Source organism: Dermacentor silvarum, chromosome 8, assembly GCF_013339745.2.
Source record: "Dermacentor silvarum isolate Dsil-2018 chromosome 8, BIME_Dsil_1.4, whole genome shotgun sequence".
NCBI lineage: Eukaryota > Metazoa > Arthropoda > Arachnida > Ixodida > Ixodidae > Dermacentor > Dermacentor silvarum.
Genome location: NC_051161.1, coordinates 165,038,298 through 165,064,662, shown reverse-complemented (window position 1 = coordinate 165,064,662; position 26,365 = coordinate 165,038,298). Strand labels below are relative to the sequence as shown.

The following is a 26,365-nucleotide window of genomic DNA, read 5'->3' as shown; positions in this document are numbered from 1 at the left end:
CGTGTGCATTGAATCCGCCAATTTGTTATTTTATGCAATGGAACTCGGTGCTGGCAAAATGTTACGCATAAGGGAATTTGTGTCGAAACATTCAGCGTATTCTCTTAATTCATGCACGGTGACATTGTCTTACGATGTTGTGTCATGCTAGTGGCTGATTCGCGAAAAGTTTATATCTCCCACTAGTGTGTAAAGAACTGAAACAGACCTTCAGCAGGACAAGAAAACAAAGAACGGTATGCCGGCAGAAAAACTATGAACTCTAAGAAGAAAATAAAAGTCTATCTAGGAAATACATTATCAATAAAAAGAGAGCACATTTTAAGTTTGAAATCAACACCAAAAAGAAGTATGCCGAATTTTATAAAAATTTAAACAGAGAACACTGGACCCTAGCTAAAGCTTTGACATTTTATTTATTGAGCATGTGCTTACGTATACAAGCAGCACTGATATCGCGGCAACAGCAGCGAGCACGGTTTTAAATGCGAACTCACAGGTGAAGTCCACGTGATGCCTCCTAATATGTCGCGCCGTACGTTACAAGTAACCGCAGGTGCTCGCGTTCATTCCCAATTCAGTATAAAGTATTCTCGTTGTGCGGAGCGTTTTATTGAATAAGTCTTAGGAACAATATAAAAAATGTAGGGTACTGTAGGCGCGCGGTGCGCTGATAAATAGCTTCATGACATTAAAAATCTGCTGAAAGACGGTAACGAACAAAACGACAATCAATATACACATAGCAGCATTGATCAGCTTATGTGACCTCTTTGACCAGTCGCGATATTATTTTTAATCAAAATTACCACAGTGTTACCAGTTGCTAACCCTAAGTGTGGCATAGCGAAGCCATCCATCTTCGTAAATAAATAAATAAACATCCTGAGAGTCCAGTTGGTGTGTAATAAAGACACACCTGATTTCAAGCAAAAAGGACAGGAAGAAACGAAGCCAAAAACAAATATTAAAGGACAGCTGTTTGTCCACGCCAATTTCATGTATTTGTGTTGTTATTTATTTATTTTTCCTGCATTCGAGACGTTGATGTTCAGTTGGTTATGCACAATCGTACCTTCGATTTTTTACAGCGATGCTGTATACCTCTCGTTAGTCGGAAAATTGAGTGGCGGAAACACGAAACGCCAGGTTAACAATTGAAGGCAAACGGCATATCTTTCTTTGCAATCAAGCATAAAACATATATGTATGCTGTATATATATATATATATATATATATATATATATATATATATACATATACATATATATATAGTAAGCGTTGTGATATATATGAATAATATATATATTTATAAGCATTGTGATGTCACGAAGTATATATATATATATATATATATTCATATATATATGTATATTGAAATGGGGGTGTTGGTCTTCCAGCAGGCCTGGATGTGGCGTTACAGAAGACCATCCGAAAGGCAGGTGTGGTTACCGGCGAGCGCGAGCTGGAGCGTCAACTACAACCACACTCATCGTCGTCTTCTTTTCCCAGACATCGAAGCGCGGTCAATCGCCTTCAGTACAATTACCCCCCGCGGAATAAGGAGCCATCCTGGCGACCTAGGAGCAAGAAAACACACGGGGATCGCAGCACTGCTTGAGTCTGAGCACGTGGACAATTTCTTGGCCGCGACGACGGTGGTCAGAAGACGGTTCTAACGGCTCGATGAGACAGTTCACCGGAGATGTTTGTTGAAGTACACGATATGGACCCTGGTACTTGGAGACCAGCTTCGTTGAAAGGCCAGGTGTAGTGGACGGAACACGCAGCCAGACTAGCGAGCCAGGAGCATCGCACGTAGGAGTAGCGGATGCATCGTGGTGTTGCTTCTGGCGCCACTGGTCCTGTGATGTGAATGAACGTTCAAGTTGGCGGCATTCTTCAGCGTATGTAGCTGCTTGAGATAAGAGTCGTGGACTCGGAGGCGTCGGGTCGGTATAAAATAATAGTGTCCATGGTACAAGAAGGTTCGCGGCCGTGAAGGAGAAAGATAGGGGAGAATCCAGTTGTGCTTTGAATGGCGGTGTTTAAGCGTAAGTAACAAAAGGTAGCACTCGGTCCCAATTGGAGTGATCTGACGAGACGTACATAGCAAGCATGTCGCCCAGGGTTCGGTTAAAACGTTCTGTCATCCCGTTGGTCTGTGGGTGATAGGCACTGGTGGTGCGGTGAACGACGCGGCATTCACGAATCAATGCTGCGATGACGTCGGAGAGGAACACACGACCACGGTCACTCAGCAACTCTCGAGGAGCTCCATGACGAAGGACGAGATTGTGAAGAATGAACGTGGCAACGTCTTTGGTCTGCTGTGGACGACGGAAGAGGTGAAGTTTGAAACGCGGAAACGGCTGTAAGTTTGGCAGGGTCGGGGAGAATACCGTCCTTCGAAACAACATGACCTAGAATCGTAAGCTTTCGAGCAGCGAAGTGGCATTTCTTCAAGTTCAGTTGCAGTCCTGCAGCTGAGAGGCAAGCGAGCACTTGTTCGAGGCGAGTTAGATGGGACGCAAAATCGCAGGAAAATACCACAATGTCGTCTAAATAACAAAGGCAAATATGCCACTTGAGGCCTCGAAGGCTCGTGTCCATCATGCGCTCGAAAGTAGCAGGCGCGTTGCAAGGCCGAAGGGTATGACTGTGAACTCATACGGCCATCGGCCGTCACAAAAGCCGTTTTTTCGCGATCGGCCTCCGCCATCGGTACCTGCCAGTATCCCGAGCGCAGATCTAAGGACGAGAAGAATTCTGCTCCCTGTAGGCAGTCCAGGGCATCGTTGATGCGTGGTAGAGGGCACACATCCTTGCGGGTTATTCGATTAAGACGGCGGTAATCCACGCAGAACCTGATGGATCCGTCCTTTTTATTTACCAGCACAACTGGAGAGGCCCAGAGACTGCTGGAGGGCTGGATTATTCCACGTTTCAGCATATTGTCTACCTACTCATCGATGACACGGCGTTCTGCACTTGACACGATATGGGCGCTGGCGGAAAGGTGCTTGTTGACTGGTATCGATCCGATGAACAACTGCTGATGTTCGACCTAAGGAAGACTGGATGTGGTCGAAAGAGGCTCGAAAACGCTGCAGGAGTTGCACGATCTCCTTGTGCTGCGCAGGTGTGAGGGCGAAATCGACACCATTTAAGAATATGTTGACAGGATCATCGGTGCCAGCGGCAGGAGCGACGGCACAAATCGGTAGCGATGCCTTATCTCGAAGCATTGCATCCTCGAAAAGGCAGTCAAAAGTCTCGGAGCTCCACCGACACTCGCCGCGCAGTAGAAGTGACGGACATGGAGATACATTGCACACGTAAATAGCCGCAGAACCATTGCAGAAGTTGATGCCAGGCCACGGGAGGAGGAAGTTTCGGCGCTGAGCAGGAGCTGCAGATGGCGAAAGCAAAACAGGTAAGTTGGCGGCGGCAGGCGAAAACACCGGTACCAGATTGACGGACAAAGGGGCGATGTGGACGTGAGCCACGGCAAACACATTAGGGGGAGTGTGGTCGTCGAGGTCAGGGCACGGCGTCGACAATGTGAGTTCGGCACGAGCGCAGTCCATGAGGGCTTTATGAGTAGACAGAAAATCCCATCCTAGGATTACGTCGTAGGATGATGGGGGCAGGACGACAAACTTAACGGCATACATAACATTTTGAATAATTACACGGGCTGTGCACTGTGCGGTAGGCTTGACGTGATGCGAGGTCGCCGTACGCAGGGAAACATGGGTAAGCGGGGTGGTCAGTTTTCTCAGATCGCGGCACAATTTTTCGCTAATTGCAGAAACAACAGCTCCTCTGTCGACAAGTGCACGTGCGGCGATACCTTCTACCAATAAATCAATTTCGTTAGGCTGGTAAAAATGAGGTCTTGGATAGTTCGATGACGGCGCAGTTCTTGCCTCGGGAACTGCGGCTGTTAGTTTTCTTCTCGTGTGGGGCTAGGTCGGCGAAGCATCGGGGAGATGGATCGGCGACGGGGAGAAGATGACCGGCATGAGTCATACGGGTGGCGTGTAGAAAACGGGTCGGCGACAGGAGAAGGAACTCGTGGTGAGTGCTGAGCACCTTGATAGGTTGGCGAAGCCACACCATGTTGAGAGCCCAAGCTGCGACGGCGACAGTGGCGGACTATATGGCCCGCAAGACCACATGCGAAGCATATGGGCCGGTTATCAATGGTGCGCCACGGATTCACAACAGATGCTCCGGTGGGCGAAGAAGGATGGGGCACCGTGCGTGAGGGTGGCGGCGACGTGTAGAAGGACCGGGTGATCCGGTAGGCGCCAGAAAGAGATGGGGGCTGTGGTCTGGCAAGAACGGCAGCGTAAGTTAAAAGTTAATCGCGTAGGGACAGGCAACGCCGGAGGGGCAGCTGGTAGTGCCTGGGCGACTTGCGTCTCAATGACCTGACGAAGAGGTGGGTCTAAAGATGACGGCGCTGGCTCAGGTATGTGGGTGACAAGGGAAAGTTGACGTTCAACTTCCTCGCGGATGAACTGCTTCATGTGTGGTAGCAAAACGGTGTGATCGGCAGTGGCGTCGCTGGCAAGGGTGGAAATGTCTGCTGTATCTTGAGCAGCACGGCGCGTCGACGCACGCTGCTTTCGCAGCTCATCGTAAGTCTGGCAGAGTTGTATCACGTCGGCTACCGTCTTGGGGTTCCTAGCGAAAAGCATCTGAAATGCGTCGTCGTCGACTCCTTTCATGATTTGCTTTATTTTTTCTCCTTCGATGAGAGATGGGACGACGCACTTGCACAGGCACAGGCAGTGAACATCTTCGATGTAGCTTGTAAACGTCTCCTCCCTGCGTTGGACTCGACTGCACAAGCGCTGTTCCGCGCGAAGACGGCGCACGGCGGGACGACCGAAGACCTCCGCGACGGCTGCCGTGAAGGTTGACCAGTTCGTGATTTCGGTTTCATGGTTTTTGAACCAGAGGCCGGCTACATTAGTGATGTAAAAGTGAACGTTCGTGAGCTTGGCGCGGTCATCCCATTTTTTACAATAGCTCACTCGTTCGTACTCGGCGATCCAATCCTCGACGTCCTGGTCGTCGGTGCCGCTAAATACAGATGGGTCGCATTGTCGGGGCACGTCAGCACAGTGGATTGTTGTTGGCACGGGAGCAGCTTGCGATGGGCCAGGATCAGTCATGGTGAAAGCTGATGGTAGCGTCCAGCTGCGAAGTTCCAGGATGAACAGTACCCCGCTACCTCCACCACTTAAAATGGGGGTGTTGGTCTTCAAGCAGGCCTGGATGTGGCGTTACAGAAGGCTATCCGAAAGGCAGGTCTGGTTACCGGCGAGCGCGAGCTAGAGCGTCAACAACAACCTCACTCATCGTCGTCTTCTTTTCCCAGATGTCGAAGCGCGGTCAACCGCCTTCAGTACAATATATATATATATATATATATATATATATATATATATATATATACACTTCGTGACATCACAACGCTTTCATATATAAAAGGGAGACCCGTCTAGCAACTCATGCAGTTTATTCTAAGACTGCCATGAGCAGAGCACAAAAATAAAAGACACCAGAAGAACAGCGTGTATACAATACTCGGTTGTGTTGTGTTTGACACAGCTTCGCTGGACATTCACGTTTGCAGGGAGGGATGGCGGCCAATTTTTGTTCATTTCTCACATTTTTATACCTAGTCATTATATCTTGACCATTTGTATGTCAGAACATATATTTGCATTATATGGCTGAAAGTTTTATATCTTGTCATTGCTGTGATAATTCAATAATTCCTTGCACCATGAAGGTGAGGTCTCAGTTCAGTTTTTAACTACGCGAACTCCCCCTGTATCTCTTGTGACTCCTACTTCACTACTGCCCTGAGTATACCGATTCTGAATGGATCATGTTTGTGGACGTGCACTTCCTTGCGAATGCGATGAGCGTTATCATCGAGCAGCGACATATTAGCCCATCGCACGCGCGGCCAGCGGTACTCACAGTGACGGCACAGTCCCCGGTGCAGTGCCTGCATCCAGCTGCTGAGCACGGGTGCTTCAACCAGGAGCCGGCGGAGGTAGTCCCGTGCCGCGGCATGCGGCGGTTCCGCCGGCGACGACTCCTCCTCGGAGCCTGGCAGCTGCGCCACCCATGCGCAAACACAACTGCGAGTGACCCCTTCGAGTTTTTCAATTTCACATATACACTGGTAAATGTCGCTGCGTACGTACCATGTTCTGTAACTACCGGGCAAAGCTCATAAGCTACATTGTGTAAACATGCCCCCTACATAGTAATCCCCTGCCTTGTCGTATGGTGATATATAAGTAACAATCTTAAGAAACCAATTATCTGCTTTGTTATCGCTGCCAACCGAGCAACCGAGCAGTGAATCATGTAGTGGCTAGCTGGCCATCACTTTTCATTTGGATGCTACCATTGAATCCTTGAATACCACCATATCCTGGCTCAAACACATCACCGTACAGCTGTTTTAACCTCTTCTCGGCTTCCGTTGCTACCATCTGCCTGCCATCCTGCATGTTATCCACGTCACGCTGCAACTGCTGCACCACACTGTGCAGGTCAACTTTTAGTGTCGTTATCCAATCGTGACCTAAAAGCGTCGGCATACAAGCTTCATTTTCCTGCTTTTCAATTATAAGAGGCAGATCGTAGCTTCAGTTCTGAAAAGAAACAATGACGTTCGCTACACCTTTCACTTTGAGTGCCGTGTCGTTGTATAACCCTAGACGCAAGTCATCTTCCGAATATGGGTAGTTTGGTAAATTTGCATTGAAGTCTCTTTCAGACATTATGGTAACAGTGGCTCCCGTGTCTAATTCCATCGGAATATCCTTGCCGTTTACCTTCATTTTAAGCACAACAGGCGGAGAACTATGAACTCTGTTAGTCGTACAAACTGTAAGCAAGCCGGTTGCCGGTAAGTTCTCCTCAACTTTGTGCACAACCTTTGTTTTGCACATTTTCGCTACATGACCTGGCTTCGAGCATATGAAACACGTACTTTTGAGCAAAGTACAACTCACTGGCGCGTGCAGTTCGCCACGAATAGTGCCTTTCCCAAGTTGCTTCCTTGGACCGTTCTGGGGGGCACGCTGCTCGTCGTTAGCGGTCTTCGTCGCGTGTCGCCTGCCTTGCTTGGTGGGTTCACGATGCCAGTAAACGTCGGCAGAAGTGGCAGTTGTCCCCTCCAGTAGCATCTCTCGGATGTTTTACTGAGCCGTTTCCAAAGCGTTAGCGATTTGGCAGAGTCGCTCATAGGTGACTTCGTCGTCCGACAGGGCAAGAAGACGGCATCGAATCGAATCCGTGCGGATTGCAGTGATCAGTCGATCGCGGAGCACTTCTTCCAGAAATGTTTCAAACGAGCCAGTGTTTTCAGCAAGACGGCGAACTGTTTCAGGCTTTCGTACGGTTCTTGCTTTCGCTGGTAAAAGTGATACCGTTCGGTAACCACTGACCGTTTTGGAGCATAATGCTTTCGGAGAGCTTCTGCAGCTTCTTCGTACTTGACCTCCGTTGGTTTTTTTCGGCAGCAGCAGGCTACGTAGAGTCGCGTACGCCTTTTCACCCAGGACTGTTAAGAAGACTTGCGACTTCCCACTTGCATCTACTTTGTTGGCGGTTGCATACAGGCAGAACCTTCCAAGGTCAATATTGCCAGAGTCTGGGAAGAACTCTGCCAAAGATCCGAGGGTAGTGGTCATCACTGATGTCCTCGCTGGCGTCGTCGTTGCTGCAGTCTCGGTCATTGCCTCAGCACGAACTATCTCATGCTCGTCGCCTTGTTGGAGAAATACGCCGTAAGGTCAAGTTTTTATTCGGGCAGCAACATGAACAAAACAGGCAGAAATGATTCACTGGCTTCACCATATAAAGGGAGTCTGGGTGTATACGAGGCATGCCATTGACTAGCGACACACTAGCACATGTCAACAGTGACCACGGACATCATATACGCGGCACACAGTAACAAAGTAACACTTGATAACCATTGCACCGATACAATGGTCGTGATATCTTCAAATTGTATGGAGGCTCTGCCGAGGATCTTATGCAATGGAGCCTTCACTTAACTGGCGAGCCGCTCCCACCATCTACGCCACCATGCATGGGACATTCGGCACGATAAATTTCCGTGAGATCCCGTTGTCGATGAGATCTCTCACGAGGTTTATTTCTCCGAACATGTGCAAGAGCCGGTCCACGTCTGCTGATGTTTTTTTTGAGAAATCCGTGGATTGTCAGGATAGATAAACTGTCAGCAATTTCTTCGGCTGGCAAAAAGCCCCAGCATCAATAGGAATGACTTAGAGGTCATGCTGGAAACGAGCTTGAGGTGAATTGTTGTCAAAACAGCACAAGTGAAAAGTGCAACATAACACTTGGCGTCTCCACTTTGTATCCGTGCTGAGAGAAGGCCCGTGAATTCCACACCAGCGACTTAGAAAGGGTTTATGGGCGTTACCCGGTCACTTGGTAAATGTGCCGTTCAAGCACTTCCTGCTGTGGCTGCGAAACGTTAGCACACATAGCAGCTACGTATCACCTTCTTCACTCTGATACGCGGCCGGCCAATCCAAGAGGACTCAATCAGCAGCTGAAGCGTGTCGCGAGCTCCTGATGATGGCCTGATGATGGCCTCTGAAGACCACCAGACTTGAGTAAGAATGATTTGCTGAGAGTATTATTGGGTGCTTCACTCCTTGCAGTGAATCAATGTGCTACAACCATCCGCCGACTCTGGGAATGCTGTCGGTGTCTATGAATGGACGCAGATCGGTGATACTTGACGTAGGTTCCACTGGTCATCCTCGTGATATTGTTACGGGGAGAATATATATACAATGGATATATTTACAGGGTAAGGCGCACAACGCTGCAGCAATCGTTCAGGGGAGCGCGTGCACACCAGAAAAACCACCCGTCGTCGTCGTCATCGTCCAAGCACCGACCACAGGATCGCTGCTCGTGACATTACCCGCCGGTGGCAGAAGCACCGTCCCGGTGCAATTAGGGCCCGGGCCGAGAGTGGTACGGTTTAAGACGCGAGACATGGACTATGTCACTCGCGATTGTTGCAGAGGCCGACGTAGGATTTACCGGAGCGATTTCATAGGTCACATTAGTGACTTTGCGTACGACGCGGTAAGGGCCAGCATAACGGGAGAGAAGTTTTTCGCATAGGCCAACGCGACGTGACGGGAACCACAGCAAGACGAGCGATCCTGGAGGGAAGTTCACCTCCCGGTGTCGGCGGTCATAGAGACATTTTTGTTTGACCTGTGAAGCCAACAAGCGATCGCGGGCAACCTGACGGGCGATGTCAGCACGGGCAAGAGCATCACGAGCATAGGCAGAGGATGTGTCTGCGTGAGCATGAAGTATGGTGTCCATAGGTAATGGTGGGTCGTAGCCAAACAGTAGATAAAAAGGTGAATAGCCAGCTGTATTGTGACGAGAAGAGTTGTAGGCGAAGGTCACAAAAGGCAAGTTAATGTCCCAGTCTCGGTGGTCCTCAGACACGTACATAGCAAGCATATCTGTGAGAGTACGGTTGAGGCGTACAGTAAGGCCGTTTGTCTGTGGATGGTACGCAGTGGTGAACTTGTGATTGGTCTTGCAAGAACGAAGAATGCCGTCGACCACTTTAGACAGGAAGCAGCGGCCGCGGTCCGTGATTAACTGACGAGGAGCACCGTGGCGCAGGATGACGTCGTGAAGAAGGAAATCGGCTACATCAGTAGCACAGCTGGTGGGAAGTGCTCGTGTAACAGCGTACCGCGTTGCGTAGTCAGTAGCGACTGCAACCCATCTATTGCCAGTGGTTGACATGGGAAAAGGCCCTAGAAGATCGAGTCCCACCCGGAAAAATGGTTCATCAGGGATGTCGAGGGGCTGAAGGCTGCCAGCAGGCAGTAGGGCAGGAGTCTTGCGTCGCTGGCAGTGGTCACAAGCCGCAACGTACTGTCGCACAGAACGGTAGAGACCAGGCCAAAAGAAGCGCCTACGGATGCGATCATACGTGCGTGACACGCGTAGGTGTCCGGCCGTCGGTGCATCGTGAAGCTGGCGCAAAACAGTAGAGCGAAGATGCGCGGGGACAACAAGCAAGAGCTCAGCGCCGTGAGGCCGGGCGTTGTAGCGGTGTAAGGTGTCATTGTGGAGCGCAAACATCCGTAGGGAAGGGTCAGGGTGTGGCGAGTTGAGACCGTCTATAATAGGCCGCAAAGATGAGTCGCGGCGCTGTTCGTCAGCTATGTGGATGAAGTCTGTAATGGCCAGAACAAAGGTGTCAGATTCATCTTCCAGTGTATCAGGGGGATCGACCGGGTATCGTGACAAGCAGTCAGCGTCTTGGTGAAGCCGTCCAGATTTGTAGAAAACAGAAAATGAGTACTCTTGCAAGCGGAGTGCCCAACGGCTAAGGCGACCAGTGGGATCCTTGAGCGAGGAGAGCCAGCAAAGCGCATGGTGGTCTGTAATAACTGAAAAGTGCCTGCCATACAGGTACGGACGGAATTTTGCGATGGCCCAGACGAGTGCTAAGCACTCGCGTTCTGTGATAGAGTAATTTTGCTCCGATGGCGACAGAAGGCGGCTTGCATAGGCGACCACGCGGTGGAGGCCGTGCTGCTGTTGTGCAAGGACGGCGCCTATACCGTGGCCACTGGCGTCGGTACGAACGTCCGTGCTGGCTGACGGGTCGAAATGTGCTAGAACAGGTGGGTTCGTTAGGATGGCAACGAGCGATGAAAAGGCGTCCGCTTGGTCACGACCCCAAGTGAAAACGACGTCCTTCTTGAGTAGGCCAGTTAGAGGGCGGGCCACTTCCGCGAAGTTCTGGACAAAACGACGGAAGTATGAACACAGGCCAAGAAAACTGCGGACATCCTTGGCCGACCGTGGAGTAGGGAACTGACTAACCGCGCGGACTTTGTCAGGGTCTGGCTGCACGCCTGCAGCGTCAACAAGGTGGCCGAGTACGCAGATAAGACGAGCGCGGCGAAAAACATCATGGACGGTGGACAGGCGAGTGAGATGGTTTTCAAACGTAGTCGAAAAAACGATAACATGGTCCAGGTAGCAAAGGCATATGGACCACTTGATGCCTCGAAGAAGAGAGTCCATCATGCGGTCGAAAGTAGCAGGGGCGTTACATAGGCCAAAAGGCATCACTTTAAATTGATAGAGGCCATCAGGAGTCACGAAGGCGGTCTTCTCGCGGTCTTGGTCGTCCACAGCGATTTGCCAGTATCCTGAGCGCAGGTCGATGGAAGAGAAATATCTGGCGTCGTGCAAGCAGTCCAGTGCGTCATCAATACGCGGGAGAGGATACACATCCTTCTTGGTAATCTGGTTAAGGTGGCGGTAGTCTACACAGAATCTCCAGCTATTGTCCTTCTTTTTCACGAGTACGACGGGAGAGGCCCAAGGACTGCATGAGGGTTCAATTATGCCTTTGCCCAGCATTTTCTCCACTTCCTGTTGGATGACAGCACGCTCCGGAGCTGACACACGGTAAGGCCGTCGGTGAATAGGACTCGCATCGCGGGTATGAATGCGATGGGTGACGACGGAAATCTGGCCCAAAGGACGGTCGCCAAAGTCAAAGATATCCTGGTAGGAAACCAGCACGCGGCGAAGGGCAGCGGACTGTGCCGGAGCGAGGTCTCCTGATATCATGCGGGCGAAGTGGTCGCAGGACGAATCTGACTGCAATGACGGCGGTGAAAAATCCGGTGGAGGTTCTGTGGTCAGGGCAGAAACCGTGTGGCCGGCCAATGGGGTCAGATGAGCGAGTGATATGCCGCGAGGAAGAACTTGCGTCGAGTAGCCAAAATTTAGGATGGGAAAGGCGGTGCCGTTGTTTCTAACTGTCACCACCGTATAGGGTAGCGCGACATTGCGTGTCATGGCGACCTGAGGAATAGGGCAGGCAACGTAGTCGCCGTCGGGTAGGGGCGGAAAGGCCGACAGCTGGACGTATATTGCGGCTTGCGGAGGCAGTCGAAGAAACTCGACGGAGCGTAGGCGGGGTGGGCCGGCATCAACGTTGTCGGGGCACGAAGGAAGTTCTAGCCGGAGAAGGCCCGCGGAGCAGTCGATAAGGGCAGCGTGTGTGGACAGAAAGTCGATTCCCAATATGAGGTCATGGGGGCACTGTTCTAGAACAGCAAAAAGAACAGATGTGTGGCGACCAGAAATAGTGATGCGTGCGGTGCACATTCCAAGTACGGCAGGTGTACTCCCGTCGGCTACTCGGAGGGTAGGTGAAGTCGCGGGCGTCAGGACTTTCTGGAGGCGGTGCCGGAGGCTCGAGCTTATTACAGAAATTTGTGCGCCGGTATCAACAAGAGCGGTAACTGCCACACCATCAACCAGAACTTCAAGAAGGTTGCATCGGGTATAAGGGACAATCAGAGGATTTTCAGGCCGGGTCGTAAATGCAGCGTCACCTCCGGGGGCTGCACTGGCTAGTTTTCCGAGAGGCGGCCAAAGGGAGACCGAGAGCGGCGAGGTTGGGGCGAGCGGGACTGACGGCGCTGGGGCGATGGTGAGCGGCTGATCCGGTTTTCCCTAGGAGGACGTTCAGCACTTGAGGCCTCAGGACGGAACGACGGGGCATATGGTGCATGGTCCGGGCGATTGTAAGTGTTTGGGCGATAGGACGTGGTCCAGCGGCTGCGGCAATGGTGGGCGATGTGTCCAATCCTAGAGCACGTGAAGCAGATGGGCCTGTCATCAGGTGTGCGCCAATCGGCTGGATTTCGATAACGTGGCCTGAAGGTCGTGTTCGGTCTTGCAGCAGCGACGACAGGGGCGACCGGGTTGGTCGCAGTATGACCGTTATCAAAGGTGGGTAAAATGCCCATATTCGCGACCTCTTGGCGAACCACGGCCTGAATTAGCGAAATCGGAGCCAGGTTGTTGCTTTGCATACCGTCATGAGGTGTAACGGGTGCCATGGCCTCGAGTTCTCGACGGACGATCCTGGTGACGTTTTCTGGAGCTTGCGCTTGCCGAAGCGTGGCTAAACCTTCGGAGGAGGACGTGGCAGCCGTATTAGGAAGTCGCTCGAAGCGGTGAGTGATACGTTGACTTTTGGCGAGCTCAAAACGACGACATTCAGCGATGACCGACTCCACCGTTGAGCATTTCTTACACAGTAGCAGATTGAATGCGTCATCGGCTATGCCTTTCAGTACGTGGCCCACTTTGTCCACTTCAGGCATGTCCTTGTCGACCTTGTTGCACAGAGACAACACGTCCTGAATATACGAGATGTACGGCTCCGTGGACGTCTGAGCACGAATAGCGAGCTCCTGCTTGGCCGCTAGTTGTCGTGCGATAGGTCTCCCAATTAGATCGCGTAATTTCTGCTTACAGACGTCCCAACTCGTCAGATCTGCCTCATGCGTCTCGAACCAGAGTAGCGCAGTGCCCTGCAAATAGAAGATGAGATTCGCCAGCCAGCATTATGGTCGGGTCCCACTTGTTAGTGCGGCTGACGCGCTCATACATTGCCAGCCATGCATCGACTTCCACGCCGCTGGTGCCGTTGAATGTCCCGGGATCACGAGGGTGCAAGAGAATGACCGGTGACGGGTCTTGCTCACACTGGGTCGCTTGGTCGGTCATTGTGGTGGCAGCAATGCGCCGTCCGCTGCGAAGATCCAGTTCCCGGTGTTGTAGCGAGCGTACCCCGCACCTCCACCAAAGATGTTACGGGGAGAATATATATACAATGGATATATTTACAGGGTAAGGCGCACAGCGCTGCAGCAATCGTTCAGGGGAGCGCGTGCACACCAGAAAAACCACCCGTCGTCGTCGTCATCGTCCAAGCACCGACCACAGGATCGCCGCTCGTGACAATATGCATCGGAGTTCGGTAGCACTGTGGTGCTTTTGATTTATTTAACCTAGTAGTGTTCAGCACGAAAGACGTCTGTGGCGGTCACACGGCCAATCTCGTCTGTGTTGTGTCCGCAACGGTCCGTAATTCTTAACAGCCAGGCTATGATCCTCAACAGACGCTGAAGCTTGCGGAAACGATAAATCTCTACGATTGGACTGAAGACTTTCACTGCCGTTGCTACATGGACTGCTGCTACCTAACTTCTGGCAGCTTTGTCAACGTAAAGCGAAGCGAACTGCTATAAAGGCATTATTTACATTGGACCGCGTAGCAACCGATTCCGAAGATATCGGTGAATCGGGTGGCCTCTTCACTCGTAGACAATGCGCTGTGTGTGATTCCAGCCGATAAAGAAGGCGGTTTTGCTGTGTTCCCTGCTGAGGATTTTAACGCCAAGGCTCTAGAAGCCATCAGTGCCACGTTTATCTTTTATAGGGAGGTGTCGCTGGCTAAGGTAAAGGCGGAGGCAAAGCGCATGTGCAACAAACTTAATCTACAAAAGTTAACCAATGCCATTGAAAACAGCAAGGGAAATCATCTATATGTTTTCTTCAGTACCAAAACGCATAAATCCGGTGTCCCGTTACGGGTAATTGTGTCAGAAATTGATACTTGGCAAAAGGCATTGGCCATGTTTTTACAAGTTGGGCTTTCTGCCTGTCAGGGACCCTGTCAGCTCAGACATTGTGATTAATTTTTTGAAGTTACATTCTCACCTTCGCCTTCAGCCGTTTCTCATCGATGTTAAGGACATTTATTATTTCTTGCTGCATAGAAGTATATTGTATTGTGTTGAGCAATGTATTGATGATTATGGTGCTGTTTCTTTCCAGAACGAGGCCGTTATTTCTTGCACTCAGTTTTTAGAACTTTTACATCTTTATCTTAATTCCACTTTCATTACATGGGATAACCATTGCAGAAGAGCGGAGTTTGTATCGGCTCCTGCACTGCTACAATTCTTAGTCACTAGTTTTTATCCTTTTTAGACCATGACATTTCACTACAACTGCAAGGCACTGCAGCTTTTAAGATAATTAGATACGTTGATGAGTTTTTAATGTTTATTGACTGCTCTTCTGTTTCCTTCATTCTGTAAACAAAGAAAGCGTTAGAAACGTTTCAAAAAGCGCTTAGTTCTCCTTCAAACTACTCATGAGTTGCCGGTGTAGATGTCTGTTCGCTTTCTTGATCTTCGCCTGAGCTTTCAGGATAGCCACACGTGTTGGTCGTATGAGCCGCGCGCCAACAAGCCATTTCTGTCATATACGTCCCCACACTCTAAGCTTGTTACGCGGGCCATTATCAGTTTGTGCTTCAAGAATGCCATTAGCAAGCCTTGCTGCCATGTAGTGGACGCAAGTTTTGAGAACCAAACTCGACGTTTGTTCTTGGCTGAATATCCTTAGCTGGTGCAGGTCGCGGAACGCATTTTAAGAAAAGCGCGACCCAGCATGCAGAAGCAAGTTGCTGATGTCCCTCCCGATAAACGCCCCAAAGTAAGTGTTGTACCCTACATGCAGGGTATCTCCCATAACTTGAAAAAGATGGTTCAAAGGACAGATGTAAGAGTTTTCTTTTCTGCTCCCAACAAGCTCGGCACGCTTTGCAAGTTGACGTATTCAAATGCCGTCCCGTCCGATAAGTGCACTAAGCATCACCGCAAAAAGTTCGTCGAGTGTGTACACTGTGTGGCGTACAACCTCCCGCTTTCATGTGGGAAGCAATATATCGGGAAAACTGGGCGTCGCCTCAATGATCGGCTCCGCGAACACTGCAAGAACGTAAAAAAAGGCACCGGTGGGTTTTTGGCGATTAACTTTTTAAAGCGCAAACAAGAGACAAGGCACAAGAGAAAGACCAGACACAGGACAGGCGCTTGTCCTGTGTCTGACCTTTTTTTTGTGCCTTGTCTCTTGTTTGCGCTTTAAAAAGTTTATCAAGTACGCACCAAATAGGCCCACAGAAACTTCTTCTAAGCCATATTCCTTGGTGAATCATTGTCGCGATTACGGCTGCAAACCTATCGAGGACGATTGCACGATTGTGTCCCGTCGCAGGACGCAACTCATCCATGAGATCACTGAAGCGCAGGTGATTGCAACAACTAAGTTTCTTGCAGGCGGCATCACTTGGCTCATAACTATGTTACACGAATCCGCAGTCCTTTTTTCTTCATGTAAGCGCATGCGCATTCTATACGGCTTCACATTTATAAAACGATTCAGTGGCACAATATATTTAGTTGAAAGTTTGCGCTTGATGTGTGTTCTTCTTCTCACACGTCCGTCTCTTTTTGTTGCGCAATAATACTTGAGTAATGGAGTCCAACTTGCCCGGAATGCTGCTCTCATTACCTTCACTACTACTTGCGATTCTTGACAAAATTTTTTTCTCCGCTTCTTCTGCGTTGGCATCTGTAACCAGGTTGTCTACGTAAAATGACTTGGCCAGTGTGTTCGCTGTTAGTGAGGTGATACACCAGGTGCTAGTTTCTTGTGGTAAAGGATTGTGTCTGTGAGCAGGAATGGGCTACACATAGCTGCAAAGGGACATGTGTTATCCTCCATTCTTGAAGGTTAGTATGGATTAGGTTCGGTAAACCACAAGAAGCCAAAAGGATCGCTGTCTTGCTGCCGCATAGATATCTGCAAGAACGCTTTATCCATACTGGAGATTACCGCAACGGGGTGCGTCCTGAAGCGCAGGAGTAGTTTTCCAAGGTCTTGATAATTTTGTCTCTCTTTTCAAGGCACTCGTTGAGAGACTTGCATCCCTTGGTATGCGGGGACGCATCGCGAACCACCCGAATTTTCGTTAGCAATACTTGTTCTCGGATGACTTCTTTACGCGGCATGTAAAATAGCTTGTTTTTTGATCTGGAGGAACTTCAACAATTTCGGCGTTCCCAGCTCGCAGCTGTTCTCCTATGGTGTCGTCCTATATCCCCAATAGTCCCCACTTGTCTGTTGTTGGGAAGCTCGAAACCATCCCTCCAAGGCAACGCCACTACGTATCTTTCGTTGGGACCACGGGATGTTGCTCTCAGAATCTTTCCTAACTTTGTTTACTTCATTTGTTCTGTTGCCCGCATCTGTTATTCCAAAGTGCTCAAGTTCATATTATGTACTAATTTATCCAAAATATCCCCAAATGCCTCATTACGAGGGTATTCCATGGGGGGCACAGGCGCATAGGCACTGGTAAAAGATTGCAGTAATACATCATACTAAAAAGAAAATAAAGCACACAAGTAACCCACCGGGGTGGCTCAGTCAGCTAAGGCGTTGCGCTGCTGAGCACGAGGTAGCGGGATCGAATCCCGGCCACGGCGGCCGCATTTCGATGGAGGCGAAATGCAAAAACGCCCGTGTGCTTGCGTTGTAGTGCACGTTAAAGACCCCCAGGTGGTCAAAATTAATCCGGAGCCCTCCACTACGGCGTGCCTCATAATCAGAACTGGTTTTGGCACGTAAAACCCCAGAAAGAAGAAGAAGAAGAAAGCACACAAGTAATAATAGAGCAAAAAAACATAGGTAATGCACAAGATAAGTAAAAAATATTGCAGAGAAAACATTAGTTCATATTAGGAGAAACATCAAGCAACTGCAATGAAAAGCAAACAGCAACAGACTTCGAAAGCACTGTAAAGTCCCAAAATAATTATATTAGTAATAAGATTAAGTGGCAAGTCGTCAGCGAATGAGATCTTCAAACTTAGTTAAGTCGGATTTTGTGGCAATGTCTGATGCTAAGCCGCTACAAACAGTGATTGTGTGCCGTAAGAACGAATACGCATCATGGGAAGACTGGCAGTTAATGCGTTTGACTTTATATGGATGATCACGACGTGGAAAAATAACTGGTGGTGACTGAAAGAAGTCAACATGAAGTGATGCATGGTGATAAAACTTATGGAAAAGTGATACGCCAGAAATTTTACGGCGAAGTGCTAAGTTGTCCAACTCAGCTTTATTCTTTAACGAGGTGACACTGGTGTAGCGTGAATAATCTGAAAAAAATGTCACAGTTTCGCCCTAAGGGCGAAGCAATGAATGCGATAGCAACACAGCAATGTCATACGAAGTAAGGTGAGCGGCTTTGGTAGCAATATGAATTGTAGTAAACATGAGCTGATTAAGTAAGCAGGTGTGCTGCGGCGTAAGTAGACCGACATGAAGAGAGACTCGATGACCACGAGAAGGCGCGTGTGAAACGGTGGTGTTGATGAGAAGCGCTTCCCGTGGGCAGCGCGCGTGCGAAGGGACACACCTGTAGCGCTGCACTGCCGATCCGGGCAGCATTACATGTGTAGCGTGCGTTGGAAAATGTGACCCGACTATTACTAACTGAATGAACAAGCGTGGTGTGAGCGCGCACAAACAAACATGAATAGATCACACTGAATGACTGCAGACAACGACTGTGAAAACGCTGGCAGCAAGCGCATATATACGCCGCAGCAGCGGGCGAAGGTACGTGCGGTCTATCGCTGCAACAGAAACTGAGCGGCGAACGCACAGTGCATAAAGGTCAGAGCCGTGTGGAGATAAGAGACGGTGCGGCGAGCGACGAGCGCGGTTCTTGGCAGAGGAAAAGTGCGCCCCTCCCCCCCCCCCCGGCTCCCTCCGGCGCTGGCTTCCCGCTTCCTTGCATGCGCGTGGGCGAGATAAGAGACCGTGCGGTCGAGCGACGAGCACGGTTGTTGGTACAGTAGAAGTGCCCCCCCCCCCCCGCTCCCTCCGGCGCTGGCTTCCCGCTTCGTTGCTTGCGCGTAGGAGATTGAGTGCGTTCGCTCTCCGCGATAGCGCGCGTCCCAGCACGCTTCCGCTCGGGCATACGGCGCGCGGTGAAGATTTTATCTATACGGAACCTCACGGCGACGGCGACGGCGACGACGACGGCGACGGCAGAAATCCGGTTGAAGAGTAATCGAGGGATGAACGGCGCTGTCTGAGGATTATCGACGTGGCTCCGGGCCAGGAAGGTCGCATCGCCAGCTCCGCTCTGGCGACGGGAGACTTGGGGGTCTTGCTGAGTCCGTGACGTTGGCCGTCCAAGGTGTGGCCGTCGACCTCGGCAAGTTCGAGCGAGGCTCCTGGACTGGCTGCAGCCTCTCACGGCAGGGCCGGGCACCCCAGAGAGGATCCCCCTTCTGCGGCAGACCGGCACGTTCGATTCTCCGCGGGACGCCACGTCGGCACTCATGAAGTTGCAACACATCCCGCCGCTAGGCCTATCCAGGTGGGCCTAAGCAACGCTGAACGCCGTCACTGAAGACTTATTGACGAGCTCATCTCCGACGAAGTACCGGCGAGCTCCCTACCGATAAAGAGACGACGCGCTGACGGCAAGGCAAAGGCGATTATAGCATCAACGAGAACACCTACTGCTGGAGAAAAGGGGCCGACGAGCTTCGGACTCGGACAAACGTGCAACGACGAACGCAGCAAGGTGACTCTTATTCGTACCGTCTCAGAGATAAGACAGGGTTGCCTGACTTTGAAGAGTTAGCCGCCACGGACGCGCGTAGGCACCAAGTAGAACTTGTTGTGTACATTAGGCTTTAGCTTGTATCTTTATTAGTATTTCTTCCCGTAGTGTGCTTGGGTGTGCTTGATGTTTAGTTTGAGTTTTGAGTGTGCATGTTATTAAAAAATCTGTTTGCTGTGTCGCCATCCGTCTTCCTTCTCCATCTCTTCTAACACCCGCACGCCTCCGAGATCAGTGACAAAAAAAAAACATCACAATTGGCGAGCCTGCCAGGATCCGTCCCGGATTCTATCTTAGCCCAGTCACCGATACTCGGGAGTAGCAAAGATGGAGTGGGAACGTTTGGCGGCAATAGCCAAGGATTTAAACCTCTCAAAGGACGAGACAATGACATTCTTCGAGTACACTCGTCAAGAGAAAGAGAAGGAGCATGAACGAGCACGCGTAGAGCGTGAACAACAGCACAAAATAAGACTAGCTAAAGTCTAAAGATAAAGACTAAAAATAAATAAAGATAAAAATAAGACTAAAGATAAGACTAGCAGAGATGGGCGCGGGTTCTCGCGACGGAACGAGTTCACCCGGATCGGCGTCATCCGACTCAGCTGCTTCCAGACCAAAGTGGATTTGCCCTAGAAAATTAATGGCTCCTTTTGACGAGCGAAGAGACGACTTGGATGCATATTTGCATCGGTTCGAGAGAATAGCGATCGGGCAAGGCTGGGAGAAGAGCGAGTGGGCTAACGCCTTAAGCCTATGTTTATTGGGTGAAGCTTTGAGTGTGTATGGGCGCATGACAGCAGAAGAATCGCTAGACTACTACAAGGTGAAGAAGACTTTATTACAGAGATTTAGGTTGACGGCAGAAGGGTTTTGGGAGAAATTTCGGTCGTGTAAGCCAGAAGACTCGGAGACAGGCAAACAGTTCGCGTGCCAACTAACTATTTTGAAAGGTGGATAGAGCTTTCGGAAACGGAAAAGACATATGAAGCAATCCGCGACAAGATTGTTGGTGAGCAGTTTCTTGCCAGATGTAGCAAAGGGTTAGCAATATTTCTGAAAGAAAGAAAATTGCAGACGGTGAAAGAAATGGCAGAACAAACGGACCAGTTTGTAGAGGCGCAGGGATTGGTAAACCTAGGGAATAGTGTTAGAGATGCTCCCACTGCAGAGGACGATGAGCTGAGAGAGAGATCCCAAATGGGTGGGCGCAGGGCCCAGCAGAGATGTTTCCTTTGTGACCGTCTCGGTCATCAAGCAATTCATTGTCGTGTAGGACGCGATGACCAACGCCAGCGGAAATATTGCGAATGGTGCAACAGGAGTGGTCATAACACTGAAGAATGTAGACAAAAAACGGAAAAAGTTCTAGCCGTCACAGCACCTAATGATACTGACGAGGCGGACAGGTTCTTAGGAAAGGAGAAATTAGAAGTGGTAAGCGTAGCCATTGTCGATAAGAAAGAGCGACATGCCAGTAGTAGAAGGCAAAGTAGAGGGGAAGAAGGCTACCATATTAAGGGACACGGGCGCGAACACCGTTCTAGTAAGGAAGAGTTTAGTACATCCAAAGAATATGACTGGAAAAGTGAAGCCTGTTATGTTAGTCGACAGATCCGTGAGGCACCTTCCAGAAGCTCAGATCCATATATGCACGCCATATTATACAGGAAAGGTGACAGCTAGGTGCATAGAAGATCCTCTATATGACCTAATTTTAGGTAATGTATCCGGAGTGAGGGGAGTAAAGGACCCCAGGTGGCAAGGTGGACCTCCTCAACCTAGCGGACCTAGGAACTGCGCTGGCAGTAAGGAGAGTAAAGCGCAAGAGGTCAACACGCCTACAGTAGTGAAGCAACTTGGCTTATCAATTGAAGAGCTGGGGCGACAGCAGAGAGAGGATCAAACACTTAGGTACGCGAGGCGAAGAATCGGGGGAAGACATATGAGCGAAGGAGACAGGTCAGGAGTTTTTTATGAATTAAAAGATGGCCTGATATACAGGACGTTTTGAAGCGAGGGAGAATGCAGGAGGCAATTGATGCTGCCCATGCAACATAGACGAAGCATTTTGGAAAAGGGACATGTGAATGGTCATAGAAATAAAAAACAGCTGGCAACAACACTAACGAAAATGGTATTTTGGCCAGGAATACACCGGGATATACAAAGTTTTGTGAGACGGTGCTATAAACCCAATGAAAGACCAGGTAGTGGTTTAGTACTGTGAACAATGTATAGTCTCTTTGGTGAGTGGCTTCACAACTTCATAACATTGCGAACAATTGAGGGCAATGTATTTAGTGGTGCGAACAATGAACTCGAGAGTGCTGTGAACAGTGCCAATGGTGAAATGTGCGCGACAGTGCAGTGAAGTGTGGTGATAAATGGTATGCGGCGACGAGGCACAGAAGCACCCAAGTCACAAGAGTCAAGCCCACCACCAAGTAAGAAGACGGACAGTGGGCAGTTTTTTGAGAAAAAACTCTTAAAAGGGGACCCATGTCATATGCAAGAGGCCGCCTGCGGCGCACAAAAGAAGAAGAGCACGTGAAGCACGGTGTTCGGAACGGCACGAGCTCTCGAGGCGCGTGAGCCGAGCCGTAATCGAGGGATGAACGGCGCTGTCTGAGGATTATCGACGTGGCTCCGGGCCAGGAAGGTCGCATCGCCAGCTCCGCTCTGGCGACGGGAGACTTGGGGGTCTTGCTGAGTCCGTGACGTTGGCCGTCCAAGGTGTGGCCGTCGACCTCGGCAAGTTCGAGCGAGGCTCCTGGACTGGCTGCAGCCTCTCACGGCAGGACCGGGCACCCCAGAGAGGATCCCCCTTCTGCGGCAGACCAGCACGTTCGATTCTCCACGGGACGCCACGTCGGCACTCACGGAGAAGTTGCGACGCATACCAACGCTAGGCCTACCCAGGTGGCCCCAGTCAACGCCGTGTCACTTCACCGACGAAGTTTGAGACGCCGGCATCTAAGACGAGTGCACCGACGAGCCGACGGCAAGACAAACGCAACTACAGAATCGACGAGAGCACAGAACTCTTGGAAAAGGAGCCGCCAAGCCTCGCACTCGGACAAACGGGCAACGGCAAGCGCAACAAGGTGACACGTACTCGTAGCGTCTCATTGATATGACAGGGTTGCCTGACTTTGAAAGATCAGCCGCCACAGACAAGCGTAGGCGCAAAATAGATCTTGTTTAGTGTATTTTTGTTAGGATTTCTCCCGCAGTGTGTTTAGTGTGCTTGATTTTTAGTTTGAGTTTTGAGTGTGCGTGTTATTAAAAAATCTGTTTGCTGTGTCGCCATCCGTCTTCCTTCTCCATCTATTCTAACACCCGCACGCCTCCGAGATCGGTGACGAAAAAAACATCACAATTAAAGTGTTGTACGCTAGTTTTTTAACATGCAGTGGGGCTCCTCAAACCGTACTCTAAGAGTACGGTTACAGAAGGCAAGGGTAAGATTAATATGATTATTCCATGATAAGTTTGAATGAAGATTGATACCAAGGTACTTGTAAGTTGTGGTCAGTTCCACAGCGTTGTTATCAAGGGAGAAGGTGGTTGTAATTCGTGGCCTATTGGTGAAAGACTAAAGTTAAGTTTTGGAAATATTGTAACGAAGACAGCAATCGAGACCTTGGCAAAACGGTGTTCTTTTCAATATAAGCTGACACTCGGAGAGCGCGCGTTTCAGAACACACTTCGTCGTTCTGGTTGCAGCGGCCGGCGGCCGCAGGTGCCAGCCTATATCGCGTCATTTCTCCCCTTCCAAAAGCGACCGTCCCGGTCGGCTGGGTAAAATAAAGTTCATAAGGGGGCAAGACAGCTGTAATAGCAAATGTGGTCACAGGAAACGAAGGATAACCACACAACACTGCGTAGGACGGCGAAGGGTTTGAAAGGTGCACTTCACTCGCGGGTGTAGTACGGTTTCATCCATACTACGTGTACAACTTCGGGGCGGGGACGTCGTCGGCTCTAGCGAGGATCAACGCTTTGGGGCAGGATCTCGTAATTCACATCGCTTAGCCGGCGCACAACCTCGTATGGTCCGAAGTATCGTCGCAGCAATTTCTCCGAGAGCCCACGGTGACGGACAGGTATCCACACCCACACGTGGTCGCCGGGGTCGTACTGGACATTTCGTCGGCTCTGGTTGTAACGACGGGCGTCGGTACTCTGCTGGCTACGGATGCGGTTCCGAGGAAGCTGGCGAGCTTCTTCTGCTTTCTGGATAAAGTCATCAGCGCCCTCACTTGTCGTGGTGCCGTCGTCTACAGGAAGCATGGCGTCTAAAGGTGTCGTGACGCGACGTCCATAGACAAGTTCAAATGGGGTTTGCTGGGTGGTCTCCTGCACAGCTGTATTATAGGCTGTGCAGGAGACCACCCTTCTCCTGCACTCCACTCTTCTCCAGGCTCTCCACTTTGACAGAACGCAGCTTGAGTAGACTATCTAATCCGAATGAAGAGGCAGCGTGGTCTGCTGTGTCACTGTAAGCTCGTGTGGCGCAGGTACTACGATAGTGAACTACAACGCCTCGTAGTAATATGCCCGCTGAAAGATGTCGCAGGGCATCGATGAAAATGACATCTTTTGCACCCATAAGGACGCTAGGATTCGAATGTGGACGAGTACTGGGTCACATAGTTGCCTTAGGGCTCTTGTGTCACACGTTTAATGACGCTTTTACTGTCATTTCTATTGCAACGGCTTATCATTTAGCAGGGCTCCTACAATTAAACGGATTTCCCATGTATTCAATATAGTTTTAGACTTGACTGAAATAAGACGGTGATACAAAGGTTTAGAGAGGCTTAATATAATAATACAAAATTCCAAAACATTAGCAATGAGTGCTGCTCTGTAAGCTTAAACTATCTTTCTGCACTCATACGACTATGTTCCTTACCTGAACATAAAAACATTGGTAAGGTTGCGCCAGTGAAGAAATCTACAGAAACATATATTTTGCTATCGAGACATACCTTGTTTGCGTCAGTCCCTTGTGACATTTCAGGCTATTCACACGTCTATATAACCTCCTAAAAAGTAAGTTGGCATTCTCCTTCGCAGCGCGGTGAACATTTTTCGTGCGAAATTGAACTTCTTACTTTCACATAACATTTACATGTATCATTCAATCAGGATTTATTGTGGACAACATTTTCTTCGACATTTCAAAAGCCTTAGATAATTATGTTCACTCTTAGTTGTTAAATAGACTAAGCGCTTTGAATGTTGATCCATACATACAAATTCTTATTCGTGGTTTCGTTCCTACTCGTGTCCGGTATGGTACTACCAATAACTCTCACTCTCCAGAAGGGCCATTTGGTTCTTAAGTACATTAAGGACCTGTTCTAGGTTCTTCCTCAGCTCTTAATCTACATAAATACACATAATAGTAATAATTCCTCCCACGTTCGACCGTTTGCACATGCCGGTCTTATTCACTAAAAGGTCACTGACAATTATAAGGTCAGAATTATGAATATCATGGTGAAGTTGTGTAGCACGTGGTACACGGCACTAAATAATAACTAGTGATAAAAAGAGGAAAAGTTACCCCAATGTACATAGCGTGAGGGTAAGTGGTCTGTTCTGGCGGTTTGTACCACGCAAAGCAGGTAAACGCGCCTGCTGGAGAGTGACGACGTAAGATGTTAAGTTGTGCTAGCTCCTCCATTAAAGAACCATTTTGAAAATTTTTGCGGTAAATTCCTCCTTACAGCCACGTGAATACAGCCAGGTGAGTAACAGCTTATGAGGCTAAATACATTCATAGTTACTACTCACAAGGGAACAAAGTTGGTTCCGTACGTCGAACACCGCGGAGATATAGCAGTGGTTGAGGCATGCGCGCATTCTTTGGGGCTCTTTGCTAGTTTAAGGGCACTACACATGCTTTCTTACACACAGAGAAAACAAATAACAAAACTGTCATAACTAAGTACACTTAATAAAATACCTAATTAAAGGTAATCCAGCGCAGAGAAACGTAAATGGCGTTACCTTTCTGCAGCACCTTATGCAGTCGAAGAAACTCATTTCTGTCTCTTCTTTATCTGACACCGCTATCGATGTGCCAAGTGTTCGTGTTGTCCACTAAACTGGTGGCTCATACCCATTATGGAGCAATGTACAGGACTCAAGCGGATAAAGCCTAAAGGCTAGCTGCAGCGAATCTCCACTTTGGCCTTATTTGTTATTTGTCAGTAATATAATGTCACTGAAGCAACCTGGGCGAAGTGGCAAGGCTGGTAATTGCGTAGTTTTCTTGTTAGCGGCCTTTAAATGGCAATTAAGCAGAGGCACGTGGTGGCTCTCGCTATGACCCAAGGTGCATCACGCTGCCTCCGAGAGTCTTTAGTGAGCCGCGGGCTGCATGGGGCGTCACGAGATCGGAGGTCAAGCCGAGGAGCCGCGCGCCCAAGGTGATGCGTGACTTCCGGTAATGGCGGCGGGTTTTCCCGTTTCGGTATTGAAAACGGTTATTTCCGCCAACACTTCCGGGCGCTTCCGCTCGTCTTTCAAACGTCCAATTTTTCACAGAGGCTCACTATATCTACGCGACCGCAAGCAAGGCTTCTTAGGCAGTCCAAATGCCTTCGCAGTTGGCCTTTAATTGATAGAGAAATGAAATTTCACTTATAATTTCTGTGTAATTTAAGATATGAATTCACTTATAAATAATCTGACAAACGGAAGAAAATGAATTACGCACTCGTATTATAATACTCAAATAATTTTTTTCGGAACGTCAATGATTGAGGCAGCATTTTGGGCAACACTTACATTGGGCAACACTTACATAAAATAGTATATGCCTGGAAAGTATAGAAAACATGCTTGTGAGTGTATACGAGAGTCGAAGCTCCAATTTTAAGGATAACAGGTATTGTCAGATC

General features: G+C 49.5%; 1 protein-coding gene across 1 annotated transcript in view; it reads right to left on the bottom strand.

The window, feature by feature from the left end:
* LOC125947765 (uncharacterized) overlaps positions 1-25,547 on the bottom strand; it is a 129,654-nt gene extending 104,107 nt beyond the window's left edge. The window contains exons 1-2 of the mRNA XM_049673039.1: positions 25,470-25,547; positions 6,008-6,146 (exon numbers count right to left, since the gene is read on the bottom strand). Coding sequence (XP_049528996.1) covers positions 6,008-6,146; positions 25,470-25,505 — 175 coding nt within the window. The 5' untranslated portion in view covers positions 25,506-25,547. The remainder of the gene's footprint in view (positions 1-6,007; positions 6,147-25,469) is intronic.
* Positions 25,548-26,365: the final 818 nt, after the last annotated feature.